Source organism: Dromaius novaehollandiae, chromosome 2, assembly GCF_036370855.1.
Source record: "Dromaius novaehollandiae isolate bDroNov1 chromosome 2, bDroNov1.hap1, whole genome shotgun sequence".
NCBI lineage: Eukaryota > Metazoa > Chordata > Aves > Casuariiformes > Dromaiidae > Dromaius > Dromaius novaehollandiae.
In genome coordinates this window covers 99,202,744-99,217,895 of record NC_088099.1, presented here as the reverse complement: position 1 = coordinate 99,217,895, position 15,152 = coordinate 99,202,744, and the positions used below count along the sequence as shown (strand labels likewise).

Here is a 15,152-nt window from a genome sequence, read left to right as displayed (position 1 = left end):
CATGCCTTTCACACAACATGTCGATTTGCAGCTAAGGACTGCAGCTTTAAATGATTTTTAGATTACACTTCAACACCTGTTATGGCTTGAAACAGGAAAGGGAGAGGAGATTACTGTTCCCCCACCCTGAACAGTCAGGAATCATGGCTGGGATTTGTCACTGTTGTAAATGTGGCTTTATTTACTTCTCCCTCAAACAAGTTGTCTAGGGGATAGTGCAAGAGTGAAAGCATGCCTGTTCGCAGCCCCCACTTACAAATCATTAACAACAGCAACAGCAGCTGTGTGGAGGTACTTCATTGTGAGCCTAGCTGTATTTCATTCTGTTAGTTTAATCATGGTTCCTCATTCAGATGGCATATTAACACTTCTCCTTTATTGTCTCCCTAGGGCTTTTGACCTCACAGTTAATCTCCCTACCACTGATAAATAATTGACTCTTTCTTGAAACGCTCAAATAAATACTGTAGTGAAATGGCTAATGGAAAATATATGTACCACCACTGTCTGGCAGTGGGGCTCTGGGGTGTGTTGCAGGGCTTGTGCTGCTGAGAGTTCACAGACTTTTATTTTTAGCCCTAGTGTCAGCAGCAGTGCAGCAAGAGAAGACCCTGCCCACAAAACGACACAAAAGTAGTCATGCTACCAGCTTACGATGCCTTGGTTTTTGGCTGTGGCCACCTCCTCTAGTCAAAGTTGAGAGGTTCAACTCAGCCTCCGAAGAGCCCTCCAGGAGACTGTAAGAGACATGGCAAGTCTAGGATTTGGGGAAACCAGTGCAAATTTTATTTACAGCCTCAAACTAAACCAGATCCTGCCATCTGCAGAGCCTTACAACGCAAAGGCAATGCTGTATAGGGAAAAAACTGCAAGGTTTACTGCTTTCATGCATGTGTGCCCAATTAGTTCATGCAGAAGCACTCAATTAATTCATGCATGATTGCCGTGCTGGCTATAAATTGCAGGGTTTAGATAGCACGGAGCTGATTAAAACCAGTCTTCCCAGGTAGCCCCAGTTACAGTGCTTAAACAGACCTGCAGAGACAGTAGCATCTCTCCCCAGAGTGTGAACACTCGATGGGCCTTTTCTCAGAAAAAAAACTACAGAAATGCAGGGCACTCAGAGCTGCGGCTGCTGGGAGCGCCCCCCCCCCCCCCCCCCCCCAAGCAGTGGTGGCTACGGCAGTCCTGGGAAGTTGGAGCTTGTGCAATGCAGCTTTTTAGCTTGGGAGCATAGACTCTCCCCCCCAAAAATTAGCGCTGATCACTAATTCCATGACCCAAAAGCGCTTATGGCTAAGAAGTTAGTTACTGATGCCCATCTGGTGTCACGTGGTAAGATGGCAGGACCTCCTGTTGATCCAGGAGTGACCTACATGTATTGTACCAGGGGGCAGGGGGACGAACACGACATGCCAGAAAACAGGCATGAGGTGAGCACCAAGGATAATGGTGAAAGTCCAGGCTTATGGCCGACCTTGGCAAAAGGGTCAAGAAGGGCTAAAAATTCTCAGTGCTCCCACCCTACATGCCGGGACTGAAGTGAACACTGTCCGCATGAAGCCCTATAGCTACTGGACTCATGAACCTACAGGTACCCCCAAGAGTGGCAGCTTTTCTTGTACTATCTTAATCATTTGTCTGTATGCTAAATTATAGTGAATAACTTAAACTGCTTTTATGTTCTTGGTTATGTATTTTGCAGGGACAAGGCCTGAAATCTGTAGTAAGATTCGGATTATTACAAAGATAACCCTGATTATCTCATCTGCAGGGGCAAGGGGTGGAGTCTGTAATGGATATATATTCAAACTGTTGTGACTTTCTTGGTTACGTTCTGCAGGAACAAGGTGTCAAATCTGTAATAAATATGTGTTTGGATTGTTATAATATTAGTCTTGTCCACAGGGATAAGGGGTGGAGTTTGTGATGAGTATGTAGTCACACGGTGATAATTTTAACTCCAGTAATCTAGTCCACAGGGGTAAAGAGTGTAGTTTGTGATGGATAACAGCTCAGACTGTGCTGATGATAGCTCCTGTCATCTGGTTTCCAAGGGAAAGGAAGGTGCAACTGTAGTAAGTGTACGTATATGTTCACCTCTGTAGTCTGGTCCACAGGGTCTGGGGTGGAGTTTGTGATGGTTATATAATCAAACTGAGATGTTAAGCCTTGTAATATTATTCCCCAAGAACAAGGAATGAAATTTTAGTGAGTGTACTGTTTCAATATTAATCCCTACTGTCTGGTCCAAAGGGAGAAGAGTGGAGTTTCTAACTGATGTATGTTAAGATTGTGGTGATATTGAAAGTAGAGTTTATACTGGACTAACGTTCAAACAGTTCTTAAATATATGTTTTGCAGAGCTGAGGAATGGGATGTATTGGCCATAAACTGCAGGACTTACTGCATTCGCACAAGTGCCCAATTAGCTCATGCATGAGCATCAAAGAAATTCATGCATGAAGACCCAGTTAATTTATGCATGAGTGCCCAATAAATTACACACAAGCACATGCTTAGTTCATGCATGCGTATCCAAATAATTATGCCCGTGCACCCAATCAGTAAATGCATGAGTGCCCAACTTCTTCCTGCACGAGCACCCAATTAATTTACACACAAGCACCCAATTAGTACACAGATGAGTGCCAATTAGTTCACGCATGAGCACCCAATTTGTTTTATGCATGACAGCCCAATTGATTTATATTTGAGTGCCCAATTAGTATGTGCATGAGTACCCTGTTAGTGCATGCATGAACATCCAATTAATTTTACACATGAGCACCCAATTATTAAACACATGGGTGCTGTGTTAGGCAGAACTGGTGGGCTTTGGGTAGCAGGGGGCTGCAGGGGTGGCCTGCGTGGGAGGAGACCATAACCTGCCCTTTGCCAGTCACAGATGGTTGCAGCTGGCTCAGGAGCCAGCGGCGAACACCCCATCGCACACCAAAACTGCAGCCAGTTGGAGCTTCTGCTCAAAAATATCTGAGAAATAGCAGCAGCTGCTAGGGAAGGTGACATGTAAGGAGACATGCATGGGGATGTTTGAGGAGACATGCAGCTGGAATCATGTTCTTGAAAGGATGCACTCCATGCTGCAGTGGGAACATCCCAAAGGGAATGAGGTTCATGGGTGATGCACACCAGAGCATGGACACCCCCAAAGGGACTGTGGCCTGTGGGCAACCCACACTGGGGCAGAGATTGCAGCCCTTGGGCAATCTGTGCTGGAACAGGCATGGTAAAAAGAACAGAGGAGCAGCAGACAGAAACCATCACACACACGACCCCAAAATCCTGTGCTGCCCATTGCCTCACTGAAGCAGTGAGACATTGGGACAGACTGAGTGTAACCCACAGTAAAAGCAAGGGGAGTTGAGACTCAGAAAGGGAGGAGAGTAATTGCTTACCTAGGTGTTTTCTTAACTGTTCATGTTTTCTGTTTTTTTCTCAATACCTGAATCAGTGATTAGATGTTTCTGTTAACTGGCAATAAATTAAACCAAGTAAAAATTTGCCACGTCAAGAGTGTTTTGCCCACAACAAATGCCTGCATGCAGGTTGCGCATGGATTTCAAGGGTGTCACAAAAGCTGGCACACTTGGCAGAGAGCTGTGTAATGCAGTCAGCGGGAACCGCTGAGGGATTTACAGCTCTGAAATCTCTCCTGGAACTATGGCCCAACATTAACCCTTTCTCAGAAAAGAAAAGTGGAGAAGGAGCACTTAGGACTCCCAACAGCTCGGAAAGGTGTATTCAGATGCTCTCAGCAAAGACTCAAGGTCTCTCACTAGCCACTGAGAGGTGAATAGAAAGGGAGAAAGATTTCCTTTAGCCATTTTCCAGCAGATGCAGTCTGCAGTGCATCCTGCACTTCCTGACCAGCTCAAACCTGCTGCTGCCATGGAGGGACAAGCACAGGGGGTGTGAATCCTGGCAGGGTGGATAGAGGGAAGCATATGTGACAGTGCTCCAGCACGCCCAGCAAATCATGAGTCAAGCTAGAGGGGGTCAGGCTGCCACTGCATTAGGCAACCTTATGAGTGGAACATTTAGGAAATGGCAGGAATTGGAGACAGGTCTTTAAGGCTGTCCTTCGGGACACCAAGAAAAGGCAAGCAGTAGCAGCCAGCTGCTGATGCTGTTTTGTCACTGTGGCCCAAATTCCACCCCATTGTTAATGTAAAATACCAAAACTCAGCTTAGTAGCAGCTGTGAATTGCTGAGTGACCACAGTGGGGCTGCAGTGTTCACACAAAACCTGTGAAATCTCACAAGGGTTAAAAAAAAGTCCAATAAATTGGTTTTAACTGAATAATACTGTGGTCTCTGTTCCTGCTTGCTTTATTTCTTTTCTCCCCTAAAAGAATCTTAATAACTGCCTTTCAGAAATTCCCAGCTCTGACCCATGTTCTTCCTCAAAGCAGGTAAAAACATACAAATGACACAGAAGTAATGAAACAGGGTGCAGAGATTTCATACAAAATTAAATGGGATCAACTTGACACATTCATTACAAAAACAATTACTCTCATGACTTTATTTCCTGCTACAGTCATCTCACCTTACCTGTCTCTCAGTGCTTGTCAGTTTTAATTTAACTGTTTGCTGGAGGCTCAGGTCCTCCAGACAAAATGTTTAATTTTGAGAAGATGAAGTTAAGTGACATGTAGCCTGATTCCACAGAGAGCTGAGCACACTGAGCTACTCACAGCTTGAATAAAACATTGTGGCGCTTAGGTTCTTCTAAAGATAAAACAGGTTATTAGGATCACTGATACAGATTTACAGCTGGGCTTTTTACATGTACATAAAGAAGCCCCACTGACTTGACAAGTTTGGGGTATCCAGCATTTAAAATGCTACCTTAGAACCTTTTTGGAGCTAGTTCATCATGAGCTAAACTAGTAGGTGAATAAACTTCTAAGTTTTCCTACCACAGTAATGGAAAGGAAAGGCTGGCGCTATTCCTAACTGCTCCTTCAGTGCCCAGCATACTTACAGTGCTGGATAACTTAACAATTGCTCTTTTTAAAGTACACATCCATCATGCTGAGGCAGACCAAGCAAGACCAAGACCAAGGCTTGTGTGGTTAGTGAGCCCTGAGTAGCGGCTACAACACACACAAGTTGAGAATCAGCCCCTTCACAATTAACAGCCAAGTCTTACGGATTTGACGGTTCGAGCTAACAGCAGAGTGGGGTGCTCCTGTTATATTACCTCTCAGTGGCATAAACAAGCAACATCTCAAAAGAGACTTAAAATTTCAGATCGTGCTACTGCTCCCTTGTTGCTGGGTAGATTTAAGAACTTGAACCCCACAAGACACCTTAAAATCAGCATGCAAAACAAAATACAGCAGAATTTGAGCAGCAGTATCCATAATGGATTTAAAAGGTCTAGACTGAGCCAAATACAGCACTTTTCTGTACATCCTTTCTTCCTACAAGACATAGACGGTACTTGCATTTTGTCTCACTCTTATGAGGGACCAGTTAATTCTCCTATTAGGGATAAATCTTGCTTCCACATTACATGCACACCTATGTGGAGCGGAATTTACCAGCTGCCTCAGTCCTTTGGCCCACTGCTACAGGAAGGTTTCTCAAACTTTTCCTGCAACTTTCACCCACTCTGTAGTGGCTGGGCACTAAACGACTGTGCTGCAGTGAGATCCATGCAGCTTGCCTGGGCCGCACTGCACTCTCCCAGGGAACAGCCATCAACAATGCACCCTAACAGCATCAGGCCTTTCCCACATTCCAGTTGCTGATACAAACACAGGGTAGCAAAGGACAGTGAGTTATCCTAGCTCAGATAAAAGGCTGCCAGCACTTCCATGTAACTGGCAGCTGCCACTTTTAAATTATAAGATAATTACTAGTGTCATCCACTCAGACCATTCGTTCAAAGGCTTTGATGCCAAGCAGATTTGCTGGGGGAGAGAGGAGGAACCAAAAAAAGTCAACTGTTTCTGGTGACTGGCAGATGAGCCCAGAGTGAACCAAAGCTCAGAAGCATGCAGGAAGCCTTTCTGGCGCATGATTTCAGCTTGTCTCAGGCACAGAGAGGCTTTTCTGCAGACCCTTCTTCTGCAAAGAAATGGTTGTGCTTGGAAGAGAAAGGACACTAAGCCTGCAACCTGCTGTGCCAAACAGTCTTGCAGGACAACCAGGTGGAGACCCAGGCACAGGAGTTGGTCCGCTAAGCAATCCACTGGCTGGCCTCAATGTAGCTAGATATCCTGCAGACAGGAGTGCTTTTAAAATGATACAAACACAGCCAACATGAGATTAAAAAACTCCCTTGCACGCTGCTCATTAGCTTCTGATCAGAGCCCATGAAAGAGATGTGTCGGCTCAGGTCAAGCAGAAAGGGTTCGCTGCACTCTGGAAAGACATCTAAGCCTACCCCATGAAGAATGTAAAGGTATCCCTTTTCCCTTCTCATCCTATTAGAGACAGAAAAATCCTGGCTTGAGAGTATGCCAGGATATACATATTCTTCTCAAGCTACAGTATTTACTGTATTGTATTTTTACTTGTTAAGAAATATCTTTTTTTGCAAAAACAAATGCCAAAACTCAGCACAAGCATGTTTTGCCCTTGAAAAACACTTCACTACCATCACCCATTCCTATGGTCTACCGATATCTTTCTCCTCCTCAGTCTTCCTCACAAAGTGGTACTGAACTAGACTCTGTATGGTAGGTACAGACTATCAGAAAAGTACAGAGTCCACAAGCTCTCTGCTTTCCACTCTTCGTACAGACCGCTCTTTTAATGAGACTGGTTTTTCTGCCAGAAAAGGAATGCTAATGACTTCATGTTTCCAGGTCTTTCCTGCATAATGCCTACCACCAACATTCCTTAGTCTCCATTACTGTTGAAATTTAATAGCGCATAATAACTTGGTACATTTAGGCCAAAGCAGACAGGTGTAAATGCTCTGAAATGGGCTGTGTCTTACCATTTTGTGAATATTAGGTACATTTTTAAGGCACATTGTAATGCTTCAGAAGTATCAGACAAAAGCTGTGAGAATAGTCAATGCTGGGGTAGGTGGGGCAGGAGGTGGGATAGAAGATGCCTTCTAGCTAGTGCAAGGTCAGGAAGAGTCTGCTTCTTGGCCATGGCTCTATCAACATATCTCTGTGTCAAAATGTGAACTCTAATTTGTTTTGTAAATCCCGTTTTGTTTCAAGGGACCTGCCTTACATTCTACACTTTCACCTTCAGAGGTGCTGCAACTCTTTCCCCTAGTAGCAACTGGACACCTTGGGGGGAAAAAAAAAAACAACAAAAAAAAAAAAACGCATGTCCTGAATGTCTGGAACAATAGGTAATGCCACTGGCTCCAAGATCCTTACTGACAGCAGTTTATCAGATGGGACCAGAGCCCAAATCTGGCCCAGCAGAACAGCAGAATCAAAAGGGATACCTCTCTAAGCCAGTGCATGATGTGAGACGGAAAACATCCTCTAACAAAGGATGGAATAACCACATAGTTTAAGGGCAGTGATCATACCAGTCACTTGTAAGAGAGAAGAAATTGAAGGAACATTTCCACAGTTAGCTGCTTTTTCAAAAAGCTGAAATTCTCTAATGACTTCAGGAGTAAAACAGCAATGTACAAGAGATTCCTTTGCTAAGCTTGTTCTCCTCGCCTTCCCAAGGGTTGTCTCTGAGGAGTTTAGCTGAAAATCCAAGTTCCCACATGCTGCACGATTTTGGGAGAAGGGGTAATGGCTACTCTGCTGTTCTGTTACCTAGAAAGGGGTGGGAAATCTGTGTAGTAGGATTTTGCTGCCCCCAAAAGACTGCCCAACAAATCCAAGCCTGGGTCCCAAGGCTATTGCCTGGGACTGAGAGCACTTTTGAGGTCCTGGGCCCTCATTAGTATTACAACAGTAACTGAACTCCATAACGGGGCAAACCCCAGCTGTGCTTTGCTGATTCATCATGCACCCACTCTGCAAACAGAAGGGAGTATGTGGGCCAACTGGTAGCCCATATACCAACAGGACACTCAATCTGGACAAGCCAGGAACTGCAGCTTGGTGTGTCTTGTTCCAGCAGGTAATTCAGACACAGCCTGAGAGACCCAGAAGTCAGAACAGTGACTAACAACTTCCCAGACCCTGTCGCTTATGCTGCAAGGACAGCATCCTGTCCTTTACCCTGAGTAAACAGGGCTGCTCTTGGCTATCCACCCCCAGCTCCTTCTGCTGGCCTCCCCTCAGATCTGCTGCCATAACTGCTTGTTAACACTTCCTAAACAAGAATATAGGCATGAGCCTGTTTGCAACAGATGCTATTTGCAAAATTCAGCTCCAGAAGTTACTGGATGGCTTGCTGCAATTGCTCCTGTGTGGATTCATACCTGTAGTCAGCAACCCCTCCTGCATACTTCTTCATGGCTGTATCAGAGCTCATGCCATAGAAGAGTTTCACCTTCTTGCCATTTTTTTCCATAATCTCTCCAGCGCACTGGTCGTGGCCTGCAAACATTCCTCCAAGCATGACGAAATCAGCACCAGCTCCTGTGATCATCAGAGAGTGACAGATAAGGAGGGGAGAAGAGGGTGAAAGACAAAGCAAGAACACAGTGGCCTCTAAAAACAATAGTCAGCCCTAAATATTTCAGTACAGAGAGTCCTCTCCTACAATGGATGCAGCAAACTTGGAAGAAATGCTTTACTGAAGAACTGAGACATGCCAAATTATATTTCTCTGATACTTTAAATGGGAAGAATCCTCTCCTTGTGTTGAAGAGGTAGATCATATTCTACTCTACCTTACGCTCTGTAAAAGTTTTGAATTCAGTTTTAACCCTTTAGCTCACATAAGTACCTAAGCACAGTTCCTTTATTAACTTCTACAGTGAGAGCAGCACTTAGAAGCCCTAATCACAGGGGTAGGACCTGTTGAGCTCGATGCTGTACAAACAAGAGGACAACTTCTTCAAAATCTTTCTAGACTACAAGACGTGAGTAGGAATATACCCTGAAAGGAGATGTACCCATGAATGTATTTCCCCCAATACTGACAAAAAACAAGCAGATTTTTAAATTACATGATAGATTCTTCAATCCCATCAGCCACACACGTGTTCAGTGTAACACAGGGTAATCCCTCACAAAATGCTCTGGATGCATGTGGTACAGAGCACGCAGCAGAGAGGCAGCCTGACTGATCGCTACAGCTCCTAAATACTACAGTGATCCAGGTACTAAATAACAACATTGAACACCCAAACATGCTGGATGCCTGTCCAGTCTGTCCATCTCCCCGGGGTTTGCAACTCATGAGCTCAGTCCCACTGGGAATAAGATCAGGCAGAACATTTTGGGAATCAGTCTTGGTTTCTACTGTTATTTCTATTATTTCCAGCTGGGCTGGAATTATTGCACCAGCTGCTCTTACTGTGACATTTTGGCATATCCAGCCTTTCTTGGAAAAATCAAGTGCAGAGATCTTAGGAAATATGAAAACATACAAACATATATATGTACATACACACACACACACACGTGTGTGTTTATTTTTATGTATATATATATATATATATATATATATAACACACACACATATATGCATATATATGAAAACAGGTTTGGCTTTTACTCTTTTCTGAGTTTGCGGTTTCATCCCTGAAACAAAGTATTTTCCTGTCCAAACTGATGGCTTCTTCTACGTGTATGTGTCAGAACAGGCCCCTCTGCTCAGCTTCTTCCCAGAACTGGCAAAAGAAGGCGGCTATAAACCTCACTTCATAGAAAGCACATGAGCCTGAACTAACCTGTTCTGAACATGTCCAAGCTCTGGGGAGATCCCAGTCTAGGTAAATCTGACATTTAGGATTTGCTCGTCTCTGTCACTAACCAAACAGAAGCACTGGACCTTGAGATCTGAACAGTAAGTGAAATCACTACCAACTCTGCACAGTTTCTGCCATTTGTTTAAAAGCTCTGGAGACAAACCTGAATTTGGGAATATTTTGATCTCAGAATGCATGTCAACTGTGGAGTGTGCGCTGATTTCTAAAAGCCAGCTTCCCCCCCCCCCACCCCCCAACACCCTTCCCCAAAGAGCAGACCCAGCAGCAATGCCTGGGAACAGAGAACCCAGCTGCTCTGCTCTGTCCTCACCTCCTTTTGCCTATGTGGTGTTTGAAAGGAATAGTATGTCCACGATAAAGGGAATATTAAAAATGAGGTTTGTGCTAAATTGCTGAGCACATCACATGCAATATTTACAGGCAGGCACCCCTTCAGGTGTCCTATTTTGCCAGCTACCTGGCAGATTTTTCCTGAGTTCTCATTCCAGATGTCCAAGAGATTCAAAGCCTCAATTTGAGTCACACCTGATACTAATATTAACATACAAAAATGAAGGGAATGCTCATCCTTTAGGATATTCTCAGTTACTGATGGGGAGCTCGTGTTGCTGCCTGGCATGATCTTGCTCCAGTTTCGCAGAACCTAAGTACTCTGGGAAATCTAGCTGATGGCTGCTTCATAAGTGGATGAAAACAACATGGGGAAGGAGGGAGGGATCAGGGGTAAATGCTTCAAAGTGGGACCTGAAACAAGTTAAAAGGCCTGCCAAAGGACACTCTGGATTCTCTGCCTTGCCAAAACCATCCCCATGCTCCCCAGCCCTAAGTCTGTCTCTGGTGGTGGGTCCCCCAGCCTCCAAATTATTAGTGCCAAACTGTCACGATCTCTTCTTAGATGCATACAAAAGCTACACTTTGGAATCACAGAATTCTGGCTCATGCACACTTAGGTATCTATTATTTTTCTTTTGATATTGTGTATTTTGGGAGGAAAGCAATATATTTGAATTACAGGATTGAAACTCTTCCAGCTTGAGCAACATTTGCAAACTGCAACATAATTCAAGTTTTTCTAGGAAAGAGGAGCCAGGTTACAGCAAATGCAGCCCAGACCTGTGCTTCACACTGGGCAGAACTTCTAAACATTGGAATGACACACTCTTACTGCCCTGCAGCTCCAGGAATGACAAGCCCATATTACATGTTTTTTCCAATGCTCTTCAGAACTTTCCATCCTGCTTCTGTATTGCAATGATGTCTGAAAGTTTCAAATCTGTTCCATCGCTTTTGTACCAGTTAATCTCCAACGAGGAGGCTGCAGTTTTTAACATGTTCTTTCCTTACTTATGTATGCTTTTCTATACCAACCAGAAGCGCTGGTGACACTTGCAACACCTAGCTGTACTCTTCATTTTCATGTACAGTTAGTATGCCATTATTTAAGGTAGTAGGGATCGAGAACACCTGGTAACAACCCCCAACAGATAACACAGGATGTGCTGGGGTACACTGCATACAGGTGTCTCAGTAGCTTACCTGGAGTCTGCTAGACTTGGCCTGTTTCAACAAAAAGCCATTTAGACATTGCCACACTGTGTTCTCCAGTGCACTGATCCTGGGGAGGATGCCCCCCTGGGGCCCTGCACTGGACCTGTCCTAGTTTTGTCCATTGACATCTCACATCTTTCAAGTCATTACAGAACAGGTGTGCTGAAGCCAGCCCAATCTTGCAGCACTCATATACATTTGCTGGCTCTGCTTGGAGTCCCTCAGGTGTCTTTTGTGTGCCCGATAATACGAGCTGCAGATAACCAGACTGGCTCCACACACAACTGGTTGGAGTTAGCTTTTGGAGCCCTCCAGGCAGATGCAGAGTAATTGTGCCTGGACCCCAGCTGGCTCTGGAAGCAATATTCACCTGTGCTTTGCCTTAGCCAGTGAGCCTTCGCATCAGTAGCTGTACATACACAGCTACAGAAAACAGGAAAGAAGCCACCATGATCTGTCAGGTATGTTTTGGAAACTGTGTATGTCCCCAGTTGACTTTTCCATTTGACTTTTCCTTCCTTTTCCCTCTCTGCTCTTGTATCTCTTCTCACCACTGCCATAAGGAACAGCACTATCGTGTTTAAGATGCTGGTGCAGGATTCAAAGGCACATTCTGTTCCTGGCTGTGTCACATAAATATGTGTGACCTCAGGCAACTGAACTTAGTATCTCTGTGCTTTGACTTCTCATCTTTAAAAATGGAGACTGTAGTGCCTCTCTGGGGCATTCTGAGAAATATATTCATGTTATCAGCCTTTTCAAGGGTGCGGTTATGTGAACCATCTAAGAGGCCTACATAAAGTTCTTCATGCGCTCTCTTTCACTCCTGTATCAGAACACCTCTTTTCTTCCTGATCGATGTATAGCTTTTCCATTATCATCTCCAACACCCAATGGCAATGGCATCTTCGGTTTCCCAAATCCAGATGTTCCCAGCCAGCAATTCCTGCATTTCACCATTCTCCCAAAATATCTGTAACTCGCATTTTTGCCCCTAAATTCAGTGTTTCTCTATTATGGTCCGATTTTCTTTGCTAGTCTTCTATCTTGTTTCCCCTCTGTGAGCATGCCCAGTCTACCTCTGATTGCTGACACCAGTCAATGGCTGAGCCTCACCTTTCATGTGTAACACCTCTCAGCACCTTCTTCAAGGTTCTTCACAGCTCTTCAGTTGCACTCAATCCATTCTACCCTGCAGCTCCTCCTTATGCTGCCAGCTTTTTTCCTCATGTCACATCTCTAGCCATTTTTCATTGCCAGCTTTCACATCTGGAACTTCCTCGTTTTTTTATGATCCAAATGACTGCCTTATCACTGCTTTATGATGAAACCCTCAACATGCCTTTCATGCAGACTTTTAACAATGGTTCACCAAAAAGAGATGGTGTAATCACATGTTAACCGAAAGCCTTCTTCAGGTTTCCTCTCCATGCCTTGCCCAGGTCTCCATCTCCAGGTAAAATGGTATCTCTGTGTCCTTTAGCCCTCACTCCCTGATATCCAATATATTTATGTGACTCGTCTCCCCCAGGAAGCTCTCAGCACGATTCAGTGTTAGGATCAGGGCTTTGGCTTGTAAATGCTGGCATGAAGGCTACCTTTTGCGTAGCTCACACAGCCAATCAATCACCTCCATAGCATTCAATAAACACTGATAATAACAATGTTATCTAGGAGTTTATTCTGCCATCCATCTCAGATGGCACACCTGGTTCTATCTAGTCACATTTCCAGAGACTGGCTATCTCAACAATACATAACCACATATGGTAAATTTATTGCTTCAGGGTAATCTCTGTTAGTTCCAACCCCATATCTGTAACACATAGGTTAGACTATTCCCTCTGGTCTACTGTCAGTGTAGGACTACTGCTAATATAATCTTAGCTTTTTCCCAACACTCCTCTGCCAGGGACAGTCTGTAGTAGCCTGCGAATCTCAGCACTGCCTGGCTAGTGAGCTGAAGGCCTGAATCCTCCCTTCCACAGGCTTTGAACAAGTTTCCCCTCAGCGTGGCCCAAAAAGATTAAAGGGACTCTTCAGACTTTCTATAAACATTGCAAAGGAAAACAATTTAAAGACTTTGAAGTTGTTTCCTGTTGTTTTAAATTCTAGAAATGCTCTTGTTGAAATAAGACCTTTTCCATGGGCCAGGTTTCTGCCACAGCAGCAGCCTGGAATGCAGCAAGGCCATAATCCCACTTGCAACAGCCCAACAATGACTCTGGCAACAACCGGGAGGAGCCGGGGAGCCAGAGAAAGCCAGGCAGAACAAAGGCCTCACTGCAGGCAGCATGATGTCAGGGTGCGATGGGGTGAGGAGAGGTTGGGTGGTTTTTTTTAATATGATCTTGTTGTTAGAGAGGGCGGGTGCTGGTGTTCAGCTACGTAAGAATCACCCATCTGAAAGTATCTCTCACTACCTCACCCCTGGGTAATCCAAGGGTCCTGTGAAACCTGGAGAGAAAGCAGATTCCTTGCTAGTAGCAATCACTCCAGGGCTGTGCTTAAAATTCTCTTATTAAGTCTTCGTTGTCATCTGACCTGTCTAAAAACAGGAGCTGTCTGCAAACTCAGAAGACAGATTTTGGCTTCAGCCTTTCCAGGAGGAAAGTTTTTGTTGGCAGGGCCGTAATCTTTGTATGGGTCTGTTCCTGCTTTCCATCCTTGCAAAGTTTCCTGCCAAGCAAACGTGCTTTATCATAACGTGCCATCTCTTGTATCGTATCACCCTGAAATACCAATATGAGGCTGTGCTGTCCTACTGTATTCCAGGCACTTCCACACTGAGACATCTCCAAACGGACTGGTGTTTTGGGGGACAGGAGTGTGTCTTTAAATGTCCTGCCAGCCTGCTGCTGAGTACATTCAGCCCCTGATTCACATACAGAGCAGGAACAAGGTCATGGCTAAGTGACAACTTTAACCTCCCTCCTCCCCAACTGATGTAACTTTCATGCCCAGCAGAAAATACTCACAGATTAACTGCTCTGCTCTATCACTAAAAGCTGGTGAACTTACTGAAGCTATTGGCATGAGAGTAAATCTGTTAATAATTAACTTGGATGTTTTAGTCATCTGTTCAGCTCTAGGGGATACAGAATAAATAAAATTTCAGCTCTTCAAGTGGCGAGCTGATCCCAAGAACATCTCCTGGGATCTGGCCTGCCTTTTCTCTTTGTTACTGTGTCCAAGACACATTCCACCATCTCTGTCCATTCAGGGCCCAGGTCAGCCAGATCTGGCAATGTTGCTGTCATCCTTGAACCCTACTCAGAAGAAATCCTTATCAGTTTTCTTTGTATTACTGTCCCAGTGGCTATATCAGAAAGCCTGTCTCATGCACACCTGGCAGATAGTTTCTAAACAGGACTTCGGCCAGGGTATGATCTTGCTCTGTAGAATTTGGACTGTGTAGATCAGACAAAGAGCAAATTTATATTTGGTGTATTAATTTCAGTGGAGTCAGCCACAGGGACAAATGTAACCTATTGCTGATTACACATTCAGGGTCAAACTGACTCCTGCATCACTGCTGACTGTGCTGGACTTACGCTGGGAATAACTGTGGCCCTACGTGTTGTCCTTACCAAATGCTTTGGCGACATCTCCTGGGCAGCTGCATCCTCCATCCTGTATAAAGGAAAAAGACAGTGAGCAGCACTGAACTCAGTCAGTGAGCACTTTGCAACCTGCAGCAGAACAGCCTCTCCTTAAGAACAATATGGCAAGAGCTGACTGTGATGGTTAGTAT

At 44.7% G+C, this 15,152-nt stretch overlaps 2 protein-coding genes across 4 annotated transcripts in view; one reads left to right on the top strand and one right to left on the bottom strand.

Moving 5' to 3' along the window:
* GMPR (guanosine monophosphate reductase) overlaps nucleotides 1-15,152 on the bottom strand; it is a 45,987-nt gene that overhangs the window by 6,991 nt on the left and 23,844 nt on the right. For both annotated transcript variants that reach the window (XM_026113230.2, XM_064507014.1), the window contains 2 exons: nucleotides 14,989-15,031; nucleotides 8,393-8,552 (listed from right to left, as the gene is read on the bottom strand). In XM_026113230.2, coding sequence (XP_025969015.1) covers nucleotides 8,393-8,552; nucleotides 14,989-15,031 — 203 coding nt within the window. The remainder of the gene's footprint in view (nucleotides 1-8,392; nucleotides 8,553-14,988; nucleotides 15,032-15,152) is intronic.
* The window catches only part of ATXN1 (ataxin 1), a 350,922-nt gene that overhangs the window by 328,085 nt on the left and 7,685 nt on the right, over nucleotides 1-15,152 (top strand). Inside the window, exon 8 of one of the 2 annotated variants that reach the window (XR_010387820.1) lies at nucleotides 577-3,525. The exons of the other annotated variant lie outside the window; for it this stretch is intronic. The gene's annotated coding sequence lies outside the window, so the exon portion shown is untranslated. Of the gene's footprint in view, nucleotides 1-576; nucleotides 3,526-15,152 lie in introns of those variants that run through there. 2 annotated transcript variants of the gene reach the window in all.